This window comes from Ascidiella aspersa, chromosome 3 (genome assembly GCF_963924565.1).
Source record: "Ascidiella aspersa chromosome 3, kaAscAspe10.2, whole genome shotgun sequence".
Classification (NCBI taxonomy): Eukaryota; Metazoa; Chordata; class Ascidiacea; order Phlebobranchia; family Ascidiidae; genus Ascidiella; species Ascidiella aspersa.
The window spans coordinates 23,162,742-23,184,022 of NC_139449.1; the positions used below are offsets into that span (position 1 = coordinate 23,162,742).

Consider the following 21,281-nt stretch of genomic DNA (forward strand, 5'->3'; position numbering starts at 1 on the left):
TTAAAAAGTCATTAACCTAACTTAAGCGGTGTTGTAATTTGAGAAAATATACGTAGACAATTTCGATTTCCAAAGTTGGCTCTTTGGACTTATTGTACGTACCCCTTATTAAAAAAAACATTTGATTTTTCTATATTTTAGTTTCCCACATTGTTTTACCTTATTTGGTAATGCTATGACCAAATTTGGTAATGTATGTAACAATTGGATCGTCTGTTAGGCGGCAATGTGTGATTGTAGGTTCGATGGTAAGCACTAGTAGCATGATCACTTTTTCACATAGGTAAAGCAGGTAACTGTGCACTCAATAGTAGTGTTTTTTATTAGAAGGTTGAGAGCAGGATGTTTTTAACCTTAGAATTGTGTCATAATGTAAAAGTTTATAAATTTTAAATATTAACAATTAGAAATATAAGTGCTTTCATCACTGTGATTTTTTTAGGTAATCTTTTTCCACTATTTAACAGCAAGGTATTTCCTGTGCAAAATTTCTATCAACATGCTTGACGACGATGTTGCTGCTTTGGTAATCGATAATGGATCCGGTATGTGTAAAGCTGGATTTGCTGGTGACGACGCACCTAGGGCTGTCTTTCCATCTCTAGTTGGTCGACCAAAACATCAGGTGATTTTATATATTTTTTTTCGTATAGGCTTGAATTGAACCAGTCTGGAAAGTATGGAAAATCCGGGTGACGGGGTGTAACAAAGGTAAAAGAAATGGGACTTAAAGTTAGTTCATCCAAATTTTGGCGCTGGTCTAGAATCCTATACCACATTTTCACTGGGGGCTAAATTGCCAACATTGTTTGGGCTTTGGTGGGCGTGGCTCAAGTATTATTATATTTATTACCCCATATAAATTATATATTTTTTGCAATTTCATTTTTGCCGACTCGTTTCGTTACTTTTAATGCGCCGAAAAATGCTATATATTTGTTTTCCATGCAGAATTGGGCAACAAACATAAGGTTTGGGTATTCAGCAGGGGGTCACGTGACCGTAAAAAAATTTTGCCTATTTTTCCAACGTAAATGCAAATTTTAGCGCTTGTCTACTATTTGGTTTAGGGTGCCGGTTAGCGTTTGGTTATAGGTAAAGCAATGTTACTAAATAATAAATATAATAATACTTGACACACCCAAACACTAAACGACACCCTTCCTAGCCCAGGGGTTTTCAACCTTTTTTTGCTCATGGCTCACTAAGTTAGTAAAAAAATTGCGTTGGCCCAAAATAAACTTTTAATGAAAAGCACCAAGTTTCAACAACACAATAAATTAATAAAGGTTGTACGTTATTTCAAATGTGTTACGTCGGATACTTAATGGCATGGCTTTGGACCGCCCATGCGAGTAGCTAAATATATATAAAGCGGGCTAGCAAATATAACGGTCGGTCAATAAAAAAGGATCAGTTTATAACGAAAGGCGCCGAAAATTTTACGTATTACATTCCTTTATCTTCTGTTTTTTGCCAATTTATAGACTTGAGAATCTGAAACCGGACGGGTGGTACTAAATACCGAATGGTAACGAATGCCAACCAAACTAAACGTCCGTTTTACTCCTAAATCTGATTTAATTTTACACTGAAGCATATCTTGTCGCATGAGAGTGTTTTGAAACTTAAAGGGCCTAAGGATGGTCGCAATGAACATGGTACCGATAAAACCCAAAATAACCCATTGTAACTCGTAGAATAATCACGAAATACCGAATGGCCCCCAATGGAACCCAAAAGATTCCAATAGGACCTAATGTAACTCGTAGGAGAATTACCGTACTAAATGCCGAATGGTACCGAGTGGAACCCAATGGAATCCAAATGAACCGAATTGAACTCAGAATACCGCGAACGACATTTTTAGCCTCTTAGTGAAAACAAAAAATTTACTAAAAATCATATGCTACTAAAAATCATATGCTATGCTAAAATGCCTAAAAATTAGCACACACATAATTGACATGCACATTCCTATTAAAATACTTCTCGAGTTAAATGTAATTGATTGTGAATAATAAAATGTAATTTTAGTTTAAATTCTAGTTCAAATTCGGTTTTTTTAAGAATTCGGTAATTCTAATTCTAATCTAATTTAAGAAAACTCAAAATGATCTAATTCTAATCTAATTTGGAAAAACTGAAATGCTCTAATTTTAATTCTAATCTAATTTTAAAAAGCTAAATAAATCTAGTTGTCCAAGTCTGGGTATGCGGCATTTGAAGAAAAAATTTTTTTTATTAATTTTTACGTACGATAGTGAAAGAGCGCCGATTTTTTTATTATAATGTACACATGTTAGCAAATTGTTTGGGCGATTTATTGCTGTGATTGTAGGCCCTGTGGGGTAGATTAAAATTAATCTCTTCCCCAAACAAAACCAAGGTTAGATAATTTCATAAAAATATACCAGGATTCGCTATTCTGGATTCGTTATTCTAGATTCGAAACCTATTATTCTAGAATACTTTGGGATTCTACTTTGAACATCCCTTCTGCTTGCAAACAAAACAATAAATATAAAAAGAATAATACGTAAGCGAGGCGATTGTTACGTTTGGCAACCTTACCGGCAACCGAACCACATTAGGTGGCGCAAAATATAACCTCATTGCAAAAAGAAATGATGTTACAAACAGAACATTAGGTCGAGGTGTTTTTATTTTATACGGACTCTTATGTGTTTATATTAATGTCATGATTTCTGATAGCGCTGTATGCAAAGCTCTGTGGCCCACTATGGGCCATGGCCCATAGGGTGAAAACCTCTGCCCTAGCCCAAATAAAGTGCGTTGATTTATTTAATTTTAACGGTAAGATTATAGACCAGTGCCCAATTTTTTTCGCGCAAATCTGGCGCTAAATCTATTAGCGCAAATCTGGGTATTATGTTTCTATGTAAAGACCTATAATTGGCAAATCAAAAATCAAAATTTTATTTTCAGGAACTTAAAATTGTAGAAGCATTTTTTCGTTTGCTCGAACCTATAACATTTTTGCAATTTAGCTTTTGTATGAAACTAAAAATCTTCAACCTGAAACTTGGCGTGGTGTTCTAAAGGTTACTTCTTTGCGTCACGTTAAAACAAGGGTCAGATAATTTAGCAATATTGCTAAATTAATATACTGTTGTAACTTTCCTGGTCTGGGTCCGACTGCATTCCATAATTAAAAAATGTTAATAGGGATACGCTATACGGCAAATCCTACGATACGCTAGAAAGGGCTACTTTTTATTGTAAAATCACTATATTTATATTATATTTAGGGTGTTATGGTCGGAATGGGCCAAAAAGACAGCTATGTTGGCGACGAAGCCCAAAGCAAGCGCGGTATTCTCAGTTTAAAGTATCCCATTGAACATGGAATCGTTACCAACTGGGACGACATGGAAAAGATTTGGCACCACACATTTTACAACGAGTTGCGTGTGGCGCCCGAGGAACATCCAGTACTGCTAACTGAAGCACCCCTTAATCCAAAAGTTTGTAGTTTTTAATGTTTGCAAATGTTTTTTTAGTTTTCTTCTCTTTTTTATTTGTGTATTCGAAACCAGAAAAAACACGTGATACACGCTAAGTCGATATTTCAAACAGGCAGATCTGTATGTTTCGTTATTATCTTTTGCAGGCTAATCGAGAGAAAATGACCCAAATTATGTTCGAAACTTTTAATGCCCCAGCGATGTATGTCGCCATCCAGGCTGTGTTGTCACTCTACGCGTCTGGAAGAACAACAGGTAAAAAATAATTTTGAAGGATTGCATAGAACACTGCTATTAAATTGGCGGACCACAATCCGTTTTTGAACCTTGGAAGTGTTTAATATGTACGTCAACAAATGTATAGTTCACTGACAAAATCATATTGTATATGATATAGCCGTGTTACGATTAGATAACACTTGCAAAAAAACTAACAAAGGAGACGGAATCGTCCACTAGCCAACTATAGCAAAACAATAAAATAGTCTTTTTGCACATTCGCCGCACAATTTTAAAATATTTACCCGATTGCCCGGAAAATGTTGATAATACTTTCGTGTCGAGACCTTTGGTTAAACTAATTGAGTAGTCCTGGACTAGGAATTGCTTTTTGCCATTAACCTTGATCAGTTAGTCCGACATTTGCATGCCGATTAATGTCGGTACGAACTAATAAATGGACCGTTTATGACAGGTATTGTGCTTGACAGCGGTGACGGAGTTTCCCACACAGTTCCAATTTACGAGGGCTATGCTCTCCCACATGCCATTTTGCGACAGGATTTGGCCGGAAGAGATCTTACCGAGCATCTGATGAAAATTCTTACAGAACGGGGATACTCGTTTACCACAACAGGTCGACATATTAGCATTTAGTGAGATAATATTTAGTCACATGTTGGTTTCCCAGAATGTACCATTTTTTATTCTCTAATAGTTTTTCACACAATGAGTTGACAATCATTTTAAAATGTAGACCAGGAGTTCTTAAACTTGGTTACGCAGATCCCTTGGGGACACTTTGACTAGTTTTAGGGATATATGAAGGTCTAATTAAAATTATAGTATGTTATTTGAAAAATGGAATGAATCTCTCAAACTATATAAGAGTTTAATTAAAAACTAGATTTGGGGCGCCCTTTTCTTGAATGGATTTAGACTTCATTTACGTTTTACATTTTTGAACTGAAAACATTAGATTTCTCAAGTCTATTTTTTATGACCTTAGCATTACAATTTTAATGACTCTGGTCCAAAACAATCTAAGGAGTCAGCGTTAAATAAAGTTTGTGCTAGAACCCTCGCTCTGTTGCGAGGTTTGTGTGGATTCTGAATGCCTTCAAGAGTAGCCTATAAATCACATTAAAGTGTGCTTTCAACCAAAACGATGAATCGTGCCCATCGAAGCAATAGGGGACGTGGCGTTATTTTGCACAATGTGCAAAAAAATGTGCGCACATTTTAAACTGCTTTCAAAAATGTGCGCACATTTTAAACTGCCTTCAAAAATGTGCGCACTTTTTAAACTGCCTTCAAAAATGTGCGCACTTTTTTCTAACAATGTGCGCACATTTTGAAGGTGTTTTAAAATGTGCGCACATTGTTAAAAAAGTGCCCACATTTCTGAAGGCAGTTCTAAATGTGCGCACGTTGTTAAAAAGGTGCGCACATTTTTGAAGGCTGTTCAAAATGTGTGCACATTGTTAAAAAAAAAAGTGCGCACATTTCTGAAGGCTGTTCAAAATGTGTGCACATTCTTAAAAAAAGTGCGCACATTGTTGAAGGCTGTTCAAAATGTGCGTACATTCTTAAAAAGGTGCGCACATTGTTGAAGGCTGTTCAAAATGTGCGCACATTTCTGAAGGCTGTTCAAAATGTGTGCACATTCTTAAAAAAAGTGCGCACATTGTTGAAGGCTGTTCAAAATGTGCGCACATTGTTAAAAAGCTGCGCACATTTTTGAAGGCTGTTTAAAATTTGCGCACATTGTTAAAAAAAGTGCGCAGTTTTTTGAAGGCTGTTTAAAATGTGCGCACATTGTGAAAAAATTGCGAACTTTTTTGAAGGCTGTTAAAGGCGTGCACATTTTTGCGCACATTGTGCAAAAACTGTTCGCATCCCCGTCTCCATCGAAGGTGGCCTTTTCCAATAACAAATCAACTGGAATTAAACAATTCTTTTTTCAGCTGAACGAGAAATTGTGCGAGATATTAAGGAAAAATTATGCTACGTCGCACTGGACTATGATCAGGAGTTAGCCACTGCCGCGACCAGTAGTTCGTTGGAGAAAAGCTATGAACTTCCAGACGGACAAGTATATATACTGGCCAAGTCCTATTTTTATGCTAAATAACGTTCACTCGGCCCTGTGGACAATAATATTTTCTTTATTAGTGAGTTGGAAGAAAATTTATTTATTGTTTTAACTGGTTATCTGTTCAGAAAAGTATCAAGAAACTGCGAAGTTGGATGTTTTCCACAACCTATTTTTTAGAATAAAGAAAAATAAAAAAAATCATGTTTAAGCTTACTTTTGTCAGAAACTGTGAAGCATTGGTATACAACTTGCTGCCAAATAGTAAATAATGCGGCCACCGGCCAGCCATGTTCAATTTTAAGTCTTTAACAAAACTTAGTGTTGATACCAGGATACACTGTTCCATCCGACGTTTGTTTAAAGAAATATTATCTAATTAATAATATTTCATTTATAACGCAATACGTACAATTTTTATTACAAATTTGTCATTTCTTACATTTATCACATCCGGCTAGTGCAACCAGTTATAAAAAAGTAAAAAGTTAAAAAATTAAAATCCACTACCTAAACAGGTCATTACGATTGGAAACGAACGCTTCCGCTGTCCAGAGGCTATGTTCCAGCCAGCCATGCTCGGTATGGAGTCATCGGGCATTCATGAAACAACGTACAATTCTATTATGAAGTGCGATGTTGATATAAGAAAAGACTTATACGCAAACACCGTTTTGTCAGGTGGTTCCACCATGTACCCAGGTATGCACATTTTTTATTCTAATGCAGTGCTTCCCAACCTTTTTCAGTTCGCGATCCACCTTATTGCAAGTTTTATTGTGCGACCCACAATAAGATATGACAAAACGAATAAAGTAACATAAAACCTGCATCTTTACTACTGGCGTACGTTACAATAGTTAATGCGACACAACACATCTAATTGTAACGTATTTCTGATATTGCTGCATAAATGTTACGTAATGATAGTGCAATAATTTCCCGATCTAATACAAAACTGTAACATTTAGAAATGCTTCGCGACGCACTGGTTGGGAAGCACTGTTTGTATGAACAGTGTGTGAATATTGTGCATTTGATATTTCTGGCACGGCACGCCTTGTAATAAAGACACTGCTATTTTAGGTATCGGTGACAGAATGCAAAAGGAAATCACATCCCTTGCCCCAAGCACGATGAAGATCAAAATCATTGCTCCTCCCGAGCGCAAATACTCGGTCTGGATCGGAGGCTCCATCCTCGCATCTCTCTCCACCTTTCAACAGATGTGGATCTCCAAACAAGAGTATGACGAATCCGGACCGTCAATCGTGCACAGGAAGTGCTTTTAATCAGAGTTTCACGAGAACTGGAAATCGGTTGTTGCGTAGGACGCACGTGGTTACGGACAATCTCGCGTTTAACAGGTTTTCAACATATAACTTTTGGTTTGGGATTTTCAAATCCACACGTTTTGTCAAAATAAACGTTTAAATTGTTAAACTGAATGAAAGTTCGATTCTTTGTTAATTTTATTTTTGTCGCGTGTAAAAGCATTTCCAGAAACAATTATTTTCGATTTTTAGGTACCCTTAAATTTTCAACTATTTTTCCAAAATACAATCGCATAGATGGTGTGACGTACCTCTAGATCAGGGGTTCTTAAATTGTTTTTACCGCAGACCTCTAATCACATTTTTGCTTCGCGTGGACCAGCAAGGAATTATAAACATGGCGTCTGCTGTTTTCCGTCCAAAAAATGCAAAAGTGCAATGGAGTCTAAATTGACATTCAGTGCAAAAACACTTATCTTTAAAAAATGATGATTACTTTTTAAAAATACACTATTATTTCGATTAGGGCTATATGGACCCCAGTTTAAGAACCCCTGCTCTATATGGTGAATAAGTCGAAATAAATCATTGTGTATAGAAACAATGTGTACCACCACATAAAAAATTTACAATGTCTCGTCAATACGTATTTGGCCTTAAATTATCGGAAATTGTATTGCAACCAAAACGATTGTAAATGCAAATATTGACTTTTAAAATTATTTTTTTTAGAAAAAGTCCGTGTCCCCGAGGCAGGTGTCGTTCGAACGTTTCGCGAAAAGGGTGTGCTCCATCTTACATAATTTAATATCTACTTTACTGTAGGTTAAGTTGTTGCTCGAACCCCAGTTAGAACTACCGCACTTATTTTCACCTTCGAGCTGAGGGGTTCAAGCTGAGAAAGTCATTAATTATAAGACGTGCTGTGTAAACTCTTGATCTTGACTATACAAAATTCCTGGATCCGCCTTTGCATAACATACAGTTAAATATGTGGATCACAACATTTTACTTAAACCTACTGGTTGGCAAATTACAACTGCATACAGAGATATCCAGCAGAAAATACAGGATTTTTGTAAAGGGTCATTATATAGGTAGCCATCGCGAACAAGTAAAACTTACGTTTTTTGAATATCCATTGACAACACTTTTAATTTATATAAGGAGGCTTAAAGCATTGGTGAAACACATAATATGATGGCATTTTTCTAAATTATTTAAACAAGATTTAAAAGGCGATGGTTACATATGTACGTGTTGAACAGCTACTAAATACATTAAAAGTTGCCACAAGCCGCAAAACCACAGGTTTATCTTAATAAAATTTTCCAAAATGCGAAGCTGAAAATACGTATGTTTTTAGTCAGAATGACCACATTGCAAAGCGGTAATAGACCTGTACGAAGCACAAAAAAATTACTTAACTATAATACTTTTTTGGTGTAACATCTTTTTAAAAAAGAATTGAGTTTATATTCCACAATGGATTGATCTCATATAAAAACAGTGTATTGAAAATACTGTAACACGTTTACAGTTTATTTAATATCTTTGCAAGTTTAATAGGCCCAGTATACCAACGATCTAAGTTCACTTTCAAAGACGGAAGGCATTTTCCCGAAGCTCATGCATGTTATAGTTTTTTTAAAGCATGCACCCAAAGGCCTTTTCGAAAAACAATCAATTTGAAATAACAAACCCACGCGTTGTTGTTTAGTAGCATAATATGGGTAAACGTTTACGTCTATGGTATCACGTGCTGTCATGCTGTGCTGACTTGTATTTAAACAGCTGTCATTTCTATATGTCTAAATATGATGGGAAAATGATTCAACTATATCTGAAAATGAAAAGCTTCAATGGCAACGTACAATAATACAACGGATATGACGCAATCTAAAGCAATGTCAGTGAAAAAACGTTACATAGCAAGCATTTACGATCATAAACAAGTTTGTATTTAACAGTGTTGAATCGAATGAGTTTGACAATAATACTATTACTATATTTACAATCTCGCGTTATCTAATGTTTATCAGTGACATATTTATATTGACCTGATTTTGTAACTATCGAGTGTTATGTGCCTTTTGGTGTTTTGTTGACCACACTATAAACCTCGGGAACCTTGTTGGACTTATCCACGACGCTATACGCTTCGGTGTCTTTGCGCTCGTTCGCTTTCTTGCTCTTATCTACTTGAGCGTACACGTCAGGTGGGGCCGGAACTGATGAGTAGTAAACCTCGGTTGGACTGAGATTACTGCTTGTCGCTGTGATGGCGCTGTACGCTGTGTCGCTAGCACTTTGCACGTTAGAGTTTTCCTCGATCGTTGCGTAAGTGCTCTCGCCAGCCATTGGAGCGACCTGATTAGCAATGCCTGCCGATATAACCGTTTGTGCTTTGTGGCGCGGCTTGTCCTTGAGCTTCTTGTACACCACATACGCTATCATTGCAATAAGCACGAGGCCGAGAACTGCCGCGATTGCTCCAACTATTGCTGTGTTGTTATTGTTGCCACTATCGGTTTGCGTGTGCGAGTTGACCGTGTTGTCTTTGTTTGATGGTTGTTCTGCGTGAGGTTTAAAGCAAACGTACGCTTGTTTTGCTTTAAACGAATCGAACATAATTTTTCCACTCTTACTGATGGCCCCGTACGTCAGTTGTCCAGAAACCGAACTCGTCAGAACGATCGTGTCGGCCGGAAAATTATTTGAAACTTTTCTGCCGTCTATCCAGTAAAAGTCCCTTTGATTGGTTGTCGACATGCCGATCATATAGTAATTTTGTTGGCATGGCTGTCCCATGAAAGTGGGAAAACATTTCTTTACATCCTCAAACTTCTGGGCATCGTCAACCATGGCTAGCTGAGCACCGTGCTTTCCGCATTTATTCGCTGCTTGTTGTGGATCGAGCTGTGTCCTGTGATAATACCAGTTGCCAGAGGTGTTGTTGCAAACCCATAGACAAGCGTCAGCCATGATATTAGATTTACCACTCAGCCACAATTCCCAGAAATGATTGAACAGGACGAAACACAAATCTATCTATAAGTAATTTGTAAAACTGAAACAAGTTAAAACAATTCAGCTAAACTATCTGCAAACATTATTAAAAACGTTGGCCTTAGCACATTGCCCTAAGAATTTACGGTGACTAGCCACATCCTTTGATATATCTTGCCAGGTTTGCTGTATTGACACTTTCCGTTCGTTTGTACCGTATGACGTCGGCTTCTCTGCGAGCCTCGTGCTGTCTTGCGAAACTGCAGGGTTCGTATTTTAGGCGATAATCTAAACTCTTTGCATACCAAGAAGTGGTGAAAGGATTTTTTGCCAGTCTACATGTGTATAAGGGCAAGAACCACTAATCTTATGTTTTGCTAACTCTGTATCATGAATGGTATTCGTGAGCCATAACCAATTGCCTATATACTTGTTGGTAAAACCAATGCTGATATAGCGGATAGTGCTTATATAATATTTTGCATTCGTATACAAAATAAGCTTCGTCCTTATTAGGCAAGGTTGGTCTAGAGCAGTGGTTCTCAACCTGTGGTACGCGTACCACTAGTGGTACGCGAATCATTTTGGGTGGTACGCTATACGCAGTATGTTTTTAAGCAAAATTACAGTTCTACCAAAAGGTTAAGCATTTATTTTATTGTAATGAGCTATACATTCATTATAATGATTGTATAGTTAAAAATTTTATGCTTCTTTAACGATAGGAACTATTATCTCTGGAACATCTATGCAAATTTATTTTATGACATCATAGCAAAAGAACAAAGAATCACAAAACTTGACCAGTATCTTGTTAAAAAAGGGAAAACTTTTTTCAGAGTAGAGGGCCGCATTTGTTTTGAAATTTCCGGCCTAACTATAATTAGCTAATCCACCCCTTTTAATAATCCTATATAGCCTACATTTTGAGTAAAGTTGATTTTTTCGACAATTTGTTGGTACGCAACAAGATCATAGAAGCTCGAGGTGGTACGCAGTAAAAAAAAGGTTGAGAACCACTGGTCTAGAGTCTAGACAGTTTTGAATCAGACCAATACGATTGCCACGTCGTGTTTTACTTTTTTAACCTCTGCATATACTTATCCTAAACTGAATCGCTATTCACACATTAACGACCGAACGCTGGAGATACCTGCTTGAAAATCGTGACTTCGCTCAGCACCGATTTCAGGTGCAGAATTGAGGGGCCATTAATTTGCTTTCACAAAACGTCTGTGCTTGATCGTTATTAATTAAAAAGAAGTAACCCGCGCGTAATAGCACATGGTCTCACATTCTTCAAACTCTAACGGTTTCGCGAAATTTCTATTAGCACAAATCGTTTATTTATTAAAAAGCGTTTTCATTGTGTTTGATATGTAGTCAATGCCGCACTATATGGTTGACAAAGTCTATGTGTAAAACGATGCCTATTTTAAAACCAATGGTATTTGAATTGCTTCCTCCTAAAAAATGGTTAGATTGACGGTAAATAACTACAAACGGATTATAAACATTTCAGTAGAGAAACAACAAACATATAAAAAGTTTTAACCCAAATAACGCCCGTTTTAGTATATGCTTTTTGCGGCATACACTGCGTCACTTTATAAGTTAAAAAACGCGACTAATAGGTGGAGATTTTTGAACACTGATGATGGTTTGATTTTCATCCAAAATACTGGAAATTGAGTAGATAACTCGTTTTACTTCTTAATTTATTGACTTGAATCATTGTTTCAGTGCTGCATATTTAACAGTTTTTGAAAAAACCAGCAGTCGAACGAAATGTCCTATAAGCTAATATGTTTGCCCATTTTTTACCGTTTCCAAAAATCTGTTTGCACATTTTACGGAACATAATTTGTGTGAAATCCATGGCCCTCGTATGGACTCTAGCCATAATACCAGCCCAACCTATTACCCGTCCCTAACCCCAAACAGGCAGCGGCGCCCCAACGACGTCGTTCAAACAAGGGCGCATAAACGTCGACAGCAAACAGGCGATGCCAGGCAGGTCGTCCCCAATCGTCCTATACCCTTTCCCTAGAGTTTTAGGCGTAATTCTGCCCATTAAGGCCCCCTTTTGTTGAATTTAGGACTTATTTAGGTATAGGATTAGGTCTTATTCGGACGATATAAAATCTTAGTTTTGCTCGTCATATTGTTGCGTTGTCAGTCTTATTGTGTGCCCCCTCATATATTTCGAGAAACGTCTTTTACAAATATCGAACAATCTCTTTATGTGCCAAATGTGTCCAGTATTTCCAAGATTAAAAGTTTTTCCAAGTTAACGAAATAAACACAACTTTTTCCGCGCTTCACGCGATTTGGTTGCAAATTTTCGACCAAATGGGTTTTTGAAACAGCGGAATGGGAAACTATATTATCTGGTAGTTATAAAGTTGGAATCAACTTACATTTACGGTACAATTGCATTTTGAAGTGTTTACGAAGGAGTTAACAAAAGTGCTAAACAATCTTCTGGTGATGCAAACGCCCCAGCCTTAAAATTTATTTGGGAGGCGTTGATACGCGATTAAGTTTAACCTTTACTCAGTCGACGCAATGAGCGTTAATTAGAAATAGGCCTATATTGATTGCCTTTAGTTGCTGTTGCTACTGTAGTTAAAGGGCTTTTGAATTAGTTAACGTCGCTGCTAGGTGTTGGATTCATTAACAGTCAGCCAACCGATTACATTTCCCGTCTTACATAAGGCGGTCGCATCGCAACGACCCAAATAGAGATCATATAGACAGCTTGTAAGATCGCAAAAAAGTGCCACTTTTGTTGAACGTGGATTATTTGTAAATCACATTTCGCTGCATGAAAATTTCATCAGCAGGGCTGTGATATCTCGTATCGTCGTAATTATGTTTTTCAGAGCGATGTGCATTATTTTCGTAATATTTCACTGGGGCAGCGTAATCAAAGGTACGTATAATAAGCTCTATTTAAACACGCTTTTGTGGTTGTCTATAAATATTATACGTAAAAACAGAATAAATAAATGAAAAATTAGGAAAAAACATACATGAAGCGCAGTATTGTAATTCAAACCAGTGTTTTCCGGTGATGGGTTTCCGTGTATTGTGGTAGAAAACATTAACAAGAAAACGACAACAATAGCAAACTAAAACACTAAAAAGGGAAAAGTAAAAGCTTTTGCCAGTCCAGCAATCGTGTAAAGGCAGTGGTGAAAGTACGTATGAACTTACCGGAACGGCGTTCCTGTAAAATATTAATTTTTGCAGGTATACGCCGGACATTTAAAAAATGTGCTTTTTTACTGGGCCATGTTCTCTTTTAACTAGGCCCTAATTCCGCCATCTTCTTGTATGTATGGAGACCAAGATCATATTTTTGCACGACATCGAACGATAACCTCAGTTTTGTAAGGTTGCTACTTTTAGACGTCGCGGTGAGGCTTAACTTTTCTGACGTTTTCCAAAATATATCTTGCGCTCCGGTAAAAACATATTCTACTTGCAACTCTGGCTTATTGTATTTGTTTTGGGAAAACAATCGTGTTTATCTTATCACCATCAGTGTTCCCTACAACGTGCGCAACTGCTCAATTGCGCACTTTCACAAAACAATTTGCGCAGAAAAATTGTGTTTTTCGCACTTGTCCTCTTCTCAAATAAAAAGTAAGAAGTCTTTGCCTTTTTCGGCACAACAGTTTTGAGCATTTTGCCTAGGCCATTTTTTTAATAATGCATATTTCTAGATAAATTTACGTCATAATAACTAAGATATGCATGTTCGATTGTGACGTAAAAACGCTGGTCTATATGTTTCACATAAAAAGGCAGTGTAGGGCAATAAGGTTGCCCTAGAATACTTATTGCAATACACTTCCATTTTTCATCTAGGGCCTAGACCTAGATGCAACAGGGGACGTGGCGTTTTTTGAACAATGTGCGCAAAAATGTGCTGGCGAAAATGTGCACACATTTTAAAATTCTTTCAAAAATGTGCGAACTTTTTCCAGAATGCGCGCACATTTTAAAATGCCTTTAAAAATGTGCGCCCAGTTTTAGTTTGGGAGGCAAGAAATGTTTGACTGTTTATTTGAGTTTAGGCTACTATTGGTTTGGATTAACCAGTGTTATTAACAAGTAATTTGTAAAATAGCTTGCGTACAAGACAAGTCTTTTCAAAACAACAAGACAAGTCTTTTCAAAACAACAAGTCGCATAAATCAAAAAGCGAACCAAGCCTTATGAGAGCAAGTCAAGTCGTCCTTGATATAAAAATTAAAGGTTAAACTATTAATAATGGTCAACTAGTCCGATTGTATGCAATAAATTAATCAAAAAATAAATCATACGCAATATATTGCAAGCTAAAAGTTTAACGCGCACAAATTAAATTTTATTAAAAAATGTATTTAACAAAAACACATTTTAATTTCAACTCAAGTTATTTGGTGCAAAAACTTTTGATTAATGACTTTAAGTTAAATAAAGTCATTATTTCAAAATACTGTAGTAAAAGTCTTTTGAGAAAAAGCGTCTAAGTCATTACAGCACTGGAATATACTAAAATTTTTAAACATTTTTTTGTTCCTTTTAGCGATCATGTTTAGTCCACAACAATGTGGTTAGGCTAGTAAACACTCGTTGTGGTCAAGGGCCCCGGAATATGCCCGTTAAACTATTTTTTGGCCACTTCAAACAAAGTAAATGCATTTTTTTTTGCCCCACGAATCTTTGATTCTCTGGTTTTGTTGCTTTGTTTTAAAAAGAAATTTAATCTCTGTGCCATACTATTTGTCTTTCAAAACACACATATTATTAAACGTATAAATCCCTATTGAACTTACAAGTTTCTCAGCCTAATTAAACGATAAAAATCATCCGTTTTTTCTTACACCTTTTACATGTTACAGCAAACTACCGCAAGGTGGACTGTTTGCTATTTGCCCGAAATCTTTTTTGCAAGATGGTATTTTTTGTTAGTGAATGAAAAGCACATGGGTGTCTGAATAAAGGCAAATGGGTTATCGCCCCCCCCCCCCCCCCCCCCAACCCTATTTATTGGAAATTTGGCGAAGAAAACGGAATGCATTCTTAAGATTAATTCCTTTATGAAGTAATGTTATGACGTAACTTTGTCGCGGCACTTCTGAAAATTCCAATGCATTCCCCAAACAAAAATCCCGAATCCACCTCTGATTAATTGTCCATAGTTTTAGAGTAAATCCGGATATTCTTTCCTAATTTTGAAGTAATCCACCTGAAAATGTAAACATTTCGAATATGAACAATATCTTAACTCTGGTTTATGTGTATTACATTAAAACTGGAGTCGCATAAGGTTTCGAAAATTTTAAAGAGTGTCGCTAGGAGACAAAAAGGTTTGGGACCACTGTTAGTAAAACTAATATTTCGAACTGTCACGTAACACTAGTTTACTTCGGTACTTAGGGTCCAGATGCAATCATTTGGCACAACCATGTGATAAACTGTACTGCTGCGGGTCATCCAGAATCTCGGCGGTTTGTACGAATATCTACAACATTGATTGTGAGAGAGTAAACCCCGGAACCACACGAACAACCATTTCGCCTAGCCCAGCTACTAAAGATCAGCAACTGAGGTTTACAAGAGTAATAATATGATTTATATAAAATAATAACTTTGGAATTGATAACTTACAATTTAGAAAATAAAATACTTAAATAATATAGATTGTAGATATTAAAAATTAATAAAGAGTTATTGAAAACATTCTAAGTTATACCTACTTCTCTATGGGCTTTGATACTCTTACTACGTCTTACCACAACCTTCAACCATTATGCTCCAAATACTTTTACAAATGTCTGCTTAACGTCTATCAAAATAAATCGGTTTATATAGAATAGACAAGGGGTGGGCAAACTGCGGCTCGCGAGCCGCATGCGGCTCTCCGGCATGTTTTTTGAGGCTCTTCTATAGTTGATCGTAAAATTTCAAAAAAAAAATGTAAAGGTTACCAAGAGTACCGTTTATAAACGATTGTCTCTTTTTCATTTCTTTATTGAGGCCAGCATTTCGTTTATGATGTTACACTAGACTAGACATAGATTCTTAAGAATTAACAAAATACTGATACTAAATGATATTATGCGTATTACCGTTGTTATTATTCCTATTACCGTTGTTATTGTGCTGATTAAACTGTTTTGTTATATTACAATTCCGTGCTCTTCCATTGAATACATTTGCCCACCCCTGGAATAGACCAACGTGTCGATAGCTCGTCTAAAATATTGTGACAAGTATACACTAGTTGAACGAAATGCACACCAACGTTCCAAGGATGTCAGTAAAAATATTTAACTTCAGTGTTCAAACAACAGCTGCATAAAATTAGCTTTTTATTTAAGCTTCATGATACTGGGCGCTGTGGTTGTAACATTGGTCGCAGTCTTCGGGATCTCCATTCTAATTGTTTTGTGCAAACTTCGTGTCCGTACCCCAAGTCCAGGGGCAAACCAAAGTGAAAGAAATTCGGATGAACCTAGTATGTTACGCGTCGTAATATAACTATTGGCGTGTTTATCTTTTGTCAGATCAATTTTTATACGTTTTAAAGTATTATTTTGTTATAAATAGACTAAATCCTTTCTTTTAAAAGTTACCCGAAAAGTTTCTTGTTTAAATCACGTGCTAATCTTAACCACTCTCCTTCAGTTTGTGTAATTAATGGTATATATATGTTTGTATTAAAGTAATTAATTTGACTTAGTGAAGCCTGGCGCCATACGGCCACTTCCGCAGCCTCAAGCCAACGCAAACCATCCCGGTGAGTATGAGCAGCACCAACAGCAACAGCAGTCCTATCAACTAGCACCCCAGAGATTCGATCAGTCGAGCCTTTTCTACATGAACACGCCAAACGGCGTTCTACAGTACCCGCAAATGTCGAGCCAGATGCAATATTCCGTTCACCAGCAGCCATTTCCAAGTGCACCAGCGGATAGCCAGCACCTTCAGTAAACTAAGTCACAAATGGGCTTGTTGTATTTAACACTGTAAATTTTAAGGCACGTAAAAGTACATCCACTACACGTAGACTATAGAGGGCGTTTTTATTGAAATACTAATACCTGAAATTCACGGCACATTCTTCTATTTGACTTGAAAACGTGGTTACTGTATACTTCGTGGTTACTGTATATATCATAAAACGTACAAATCTATTGATTTTAGGTTAAAAGACAATAATTAGCTTTGAGGTTAATTACAGTGGTTATCTTTGTTTTTCTACTATTTTCAAATATTTTTTCAAAATAGAAATTAAACCATGCTTTGAGTCGCAAACTATACATAGATGAATTGTACGTACTAATTAAATGCACTTCTAAATGTATAAATGGTAACGAGAGTTACTCCGATTTGTCTAAATTAAAACGAATAGTCTAACGTCGTGGAATTACACGATTATTGTTTGTCGTCTTCAAGATACAGTTCTATTTTCATGTTACTTGACATTTTTATATGTATGCTTTGGATGCAGGTAGATTTGGTTAAAATGTCACACTTTGGTTTGAAAGAAGAACTTGTGGGCTACTCAATGGAATTCTGCGAAACTATATACAATAGAGTCGAAACTCTTCCAGTGGTTCCCAAGCTTTTATTCTCGCGATTGGTATAAATTTAATTTAGTTTGTAAATCTGAAACAAAAGTGACCTAAAATAAACATTACCGTGACACTTTATCGCCATAAATTAATACCTTAAAAACTACAGAATCTATAAACAATAACATTCTGACTGTTTCATATAAAAAAATTATGGTCTCGCTAGATGAAAGTTACGTTCGGCATACGTTAGGATTTTCGTCAGGAAATAAGTGGTAAAATTTGCGTTCGAAAGAAAATTGGATTTGCGAGAAGTGACATAACATTCGGGCTTCACTGTTGCGTCCCAAACTATCAAATACTTCATTTTAGTCATAGGGTTTTCGATCTTGATAGGATTTGTAACCAAAAGGATTGTAATCAACATAAACACCTATTGGGTCCATGCCGACTGCAAAAACATATGTTTTCAATTCCAAATCTAAGATTAATATTATTTAATGGCAGGTTTAGGCCTCAACTAATATTTTAATCGAGTTAGGCTAGTGATCTGAGATCTGAAAGATCGATATCTGGTAATGGCTTGGGTGCGATAAAAAAAAACAACTGTGTGACACAAAAAAAATTACAGGCAAAAGGTAGCGGGCGAAACACATATATGGCGTAATAACAAATCAATTTATTTACAACCCAACAGAGCAACGTTTATGGGTGTTTTATAAATTTTTTTGAGAGGGGGTGGGGGCAAAATTTAAAATATTTTTCTATACGATAATCATACGTATAAGCGATTTAAAAATGCAATTGAGGAAGCAATAAATAGTCGGCTGTGGATCCTATTCCTACAGCAACTCAAATGAGCAGCTCAAAGCTGCCGGTTTTATGAACAATAAATTATTATTTTTGGTTTACCGAACACTTTTTGACGCGAATATAATTCAGATATACAATAATAAAATGCGATACATGACGAACAATTTCATGCACGATTCGGTTAGCCTAGCATTTAGCCTTAGGGTTATTTACCCAAAAAATATTTTAGGCCTCTGTGTTGCTATTAGCGCTGTCAGACACCAAATATGTCAGCAGTAACTTTGCGGGTATTAGTATGTTAGTAGGAGTTTTGGGTTTGTTAGAGGCAAAATGTTGTTATGTGTTTGTAAAGGCATATGAGTGTGTCATCTAGCAAATATGTGTAGTCGAATGATCCTTGCTTGAAGAATTTCCAAAGTTGTTTGAAGTTTGCGCCTGACGCCGTTTATTGATTTTTTAATAAACCGACGTGAATTTTTAATAGAATTCACTTGATATTGCGGTAGTTTGAACTTCGTAGCGGTTAATATGTAAAACACATTCACATCAGCAGCTTGTGGTTTAAAGTTGAATAGAATGCTTACAAAGTGCGCTGTAATCGGCGTCGTTGAAAAATCGCGAATTCCAACTGGTATGGATCTTGTGTGTACAGAAGACCGCGTAAAATAAGAAGACTTGGCTTGTAATTTTTTTCTTGTGGACATCCATTCGGCTGAATGGTTGCGTCTTGAATTCCTTATCGCCAGCAAAAACATATTCCACTCGATTTGTCATCCAAAGTCTAGCGTTCAAGTGTTTTCTTTGAAATAACGGAGAATTTCGCTGCAGGGTTCACGCGTGAAAACGCTTGCGTTTTCAAAGTTGCAATTGTTTTACTCAGCTATATTGAGCTGAGCTAGATTTGGACTTTTGAAACTCAAGTCAGTCAGGGACGCCGGAGAGGGGGGGCAAGCGCCCCTCCTGCCCTTTGCTAAGGGGGACAAGGGGGCAAAAGTGCCCTTTTCATGAAAAATTATAAATGCTTCCACAACGTTAAATAAGAAAAATGCAAAAAAAATCGTAAAATGACGTGGTTGACATTTGTTAAAACATTTTTGGTACCATTTTAAGCCAATCTAGAGGGCGTGGCCGCAATTTTTTTCCGGGGGAGTACCCCCGGACCCACCAATATTTCGGCTGCCTACGCTCGCCTGCGGTCTATGCTGCCCTTACCAAAAAAGTCGCCCCCCTTGCCCTGAAATCGCTCCGACGTCCCTGAAGTCAGTCCACCAGGTCGCAAACAATGCCGTTGCTTTAAGACAGCATGGTCCAACTTACTTTTCATAGCGGGCCAAAAACAGTGTTTTTTTATCTTACAGGCCAATGGTTTTAAATAGCGATTTCTTAGGCTTTATTGCTGACAAATTATACATAGTCTATGGCATATATACTAACTTTATGAAATGTACACCTTTGTTCAGCTACGATAGTTATGAAATAATTTCAACACCAAAATTTTGCAAATTTGCTACGAAATTTATTAATTAATGTGACGTCTGTGGTCAAGGTTCTTCCTCGACAATAGCGTTGTTATCCACAAGAAAAACAAACAAAATAAATTATCTTTACAAAAGTGGAATTGTTATGCATCACAAACGACAATTTCACAAATCTTTTTTCTGTCAATTCCAATAAAAAGAAACAAAAATTGTGATATTGCTAGATTGAAGCAAAGCTGACTAGCCAAAAAAGCGAAAGCGACCCTGCAGCTGGACCACACTGCTTTAAGACATTGAGGGAAACACCTTTCGATCGCTCCTGCTTCATAGTCGCAGGGTTCCGCTGTATTGATGAAGTTAGTTAGCGAAAAGTGTGCCTTGTCACAAAGATGTAGATTTGTTTTCAAAGGTTGATAACGGTAAAAGATAAGAACAATTGAAACACAAACGAAAAATATTTCGGTGAACGTAATCTGATTTCCTGTGACAATAATCACGATGTCTGGCTGGGAGGCGAACGTTGCGTCCTCTTGATGTGGTCTGTTCAATTTGGGGTTGTGGGCAGCTTTCTTCTTCTTAGGTAACATCTGTTAAAACATCACCGTTGTTTGACAGTTGTCATTAAACAATTTGCTTAACGTAGGCTGTTTTTAAGCGGTCAATGGATGCGTTGTCGCGTTTTTCATTTTTATTAAGCTTGAAATATTTGCCGCTCCTTTCAAGAACTTTAAATGGTCCCCCATAGAGCGGGACCGGTCTTGGTTTTGAAGCGTCGTTTATCGTGTAGACGTGCGTGCAGGTCCACAATGCCTTGTCGACATAGTTTAATCTATTGTTTTGCGGCCATGTCGGCTTGTATCGCTGTTTGTCCATGAAGGCACGTATTTCGCATACAATACTTCGTGCTGTTGCCTCGCCTTCTTGTGATGTAGTGGCAAAAACGTGGGGAATTTTAAGAGTTTGTCCGTAGAGAAATTCTGCTGGCGAGCACTGTAAATCTTCTTTCCACGTTGATCGAAATTGCAACATGATTAGCGGCAGGTTGTAATACCAGTCCTCTGCTGTGGTTTGGGCTCTCAAGCGTGGTGGCACAGTGGAACGGCGTCTGATGATTTGTCTTTGGAGGCTTGAAATGCCTGCTTCTGTTCTTCCGTCCACGATACCAGACAATTTGGTATGTCGTTCAGCAAGTCGTACATAAATGTTTGAAAGTATTACACGGCGTTTTTCAGACCTTGTTGGATTCTCGTCCAAGCTTTCTATCTGCTGCAATTGTGGCCGTCTTGTGTTGGTCTTCTCGTCTTACTCCAACAGAGTAATCAGCCTCTTTT

The 21,281-nt window shown here is 37.0% G+C and overlaps 3 protein-coding genes across 6 annotated transcripts; 2 read left to right on the plus strand and 1 right to left on the minus strand.

Moving 5' to 3' along the window:
- Nucleotides 1-499: 499 nt before the first annotated feature.
- Nucleotides 500-7,094, plus strand: LOC146160938 (actin-3-like). 4 transcript variants are annotated; one of them, XM_083385854.1, is made up of 8 exons: nt 509-608; nt 972-991; nt 3,273-3,488; nt 3,635-3,743; nt 4,183-4,344; nt 5,675-5,802; nt 6,321-6,504; nt 6,889-7,094. In XM_083385854.1, the coding sequence occupies exons 1-8, from the start codon at nt 548-550 to the stop codon at nt 7,092-7,094; spliced, it is 1,086 nt and encodes a 361-aa protein (XP_083241980.1). In that variant the 5' UTR covers nt 509-547. The 4 variants fall into 4 exon arrangements, with proteins under 4 accessions (XP_083241978.1, XP_083241979.1, XP_083241980.1 ...); XM_083385852.1 differs by lacking the exon at nt 972-991 and having other exon boundaries at nt 500-625; XM_083385853.1 differs by lacking the exon at nt 972-991 and having other exon boundaries at nt 500-625; nt 3,402-3,488.
- A 1,190-nt stretch (nt 7,095-8,284) lies between these two features.
- LOC146160939 (uncharacterized) lies at nt 8,285-10,125 on the minus strand. The gene has a single exon (XM_083385619.1). It carries the CDS (start codon nt 10,059-10,061, stop codon nt 9,159-9,161), a length of 903 nt encoding a protein of 300 aa, XP_083241745.1. The 5' UTR covers nt 10,062-10,125; the 3' UTR covers nt 8,285-9,158.
- Nucleotides 10,126-12,850: 2,725 nt separating this feature from the next.
- Nucleotides 12,851-17,562, plus strand: LOC146160940 (uncharacterized). Its single transcript, XM_083385788.1, has 4 exons — nt 12,851-13,020; nt 15,519-15,690; nt 16,463-16,599; nt 16,825-17,562. The coding sequence occupies exons 1-4, from the start codon at nt 12,960-12,962 to the stop codon at nt 17,073-17,075; spliced, it is 621 nt and encodes a 206-aa protein (XP_083241914.1). The 5' UTR covers nt 12,851-12,959; the 3' UTR covers nt 17,076-17,562.
- The last annotated feature ends 3,719 nt before the right edge of the window (nt 17,563-21,281 follow it).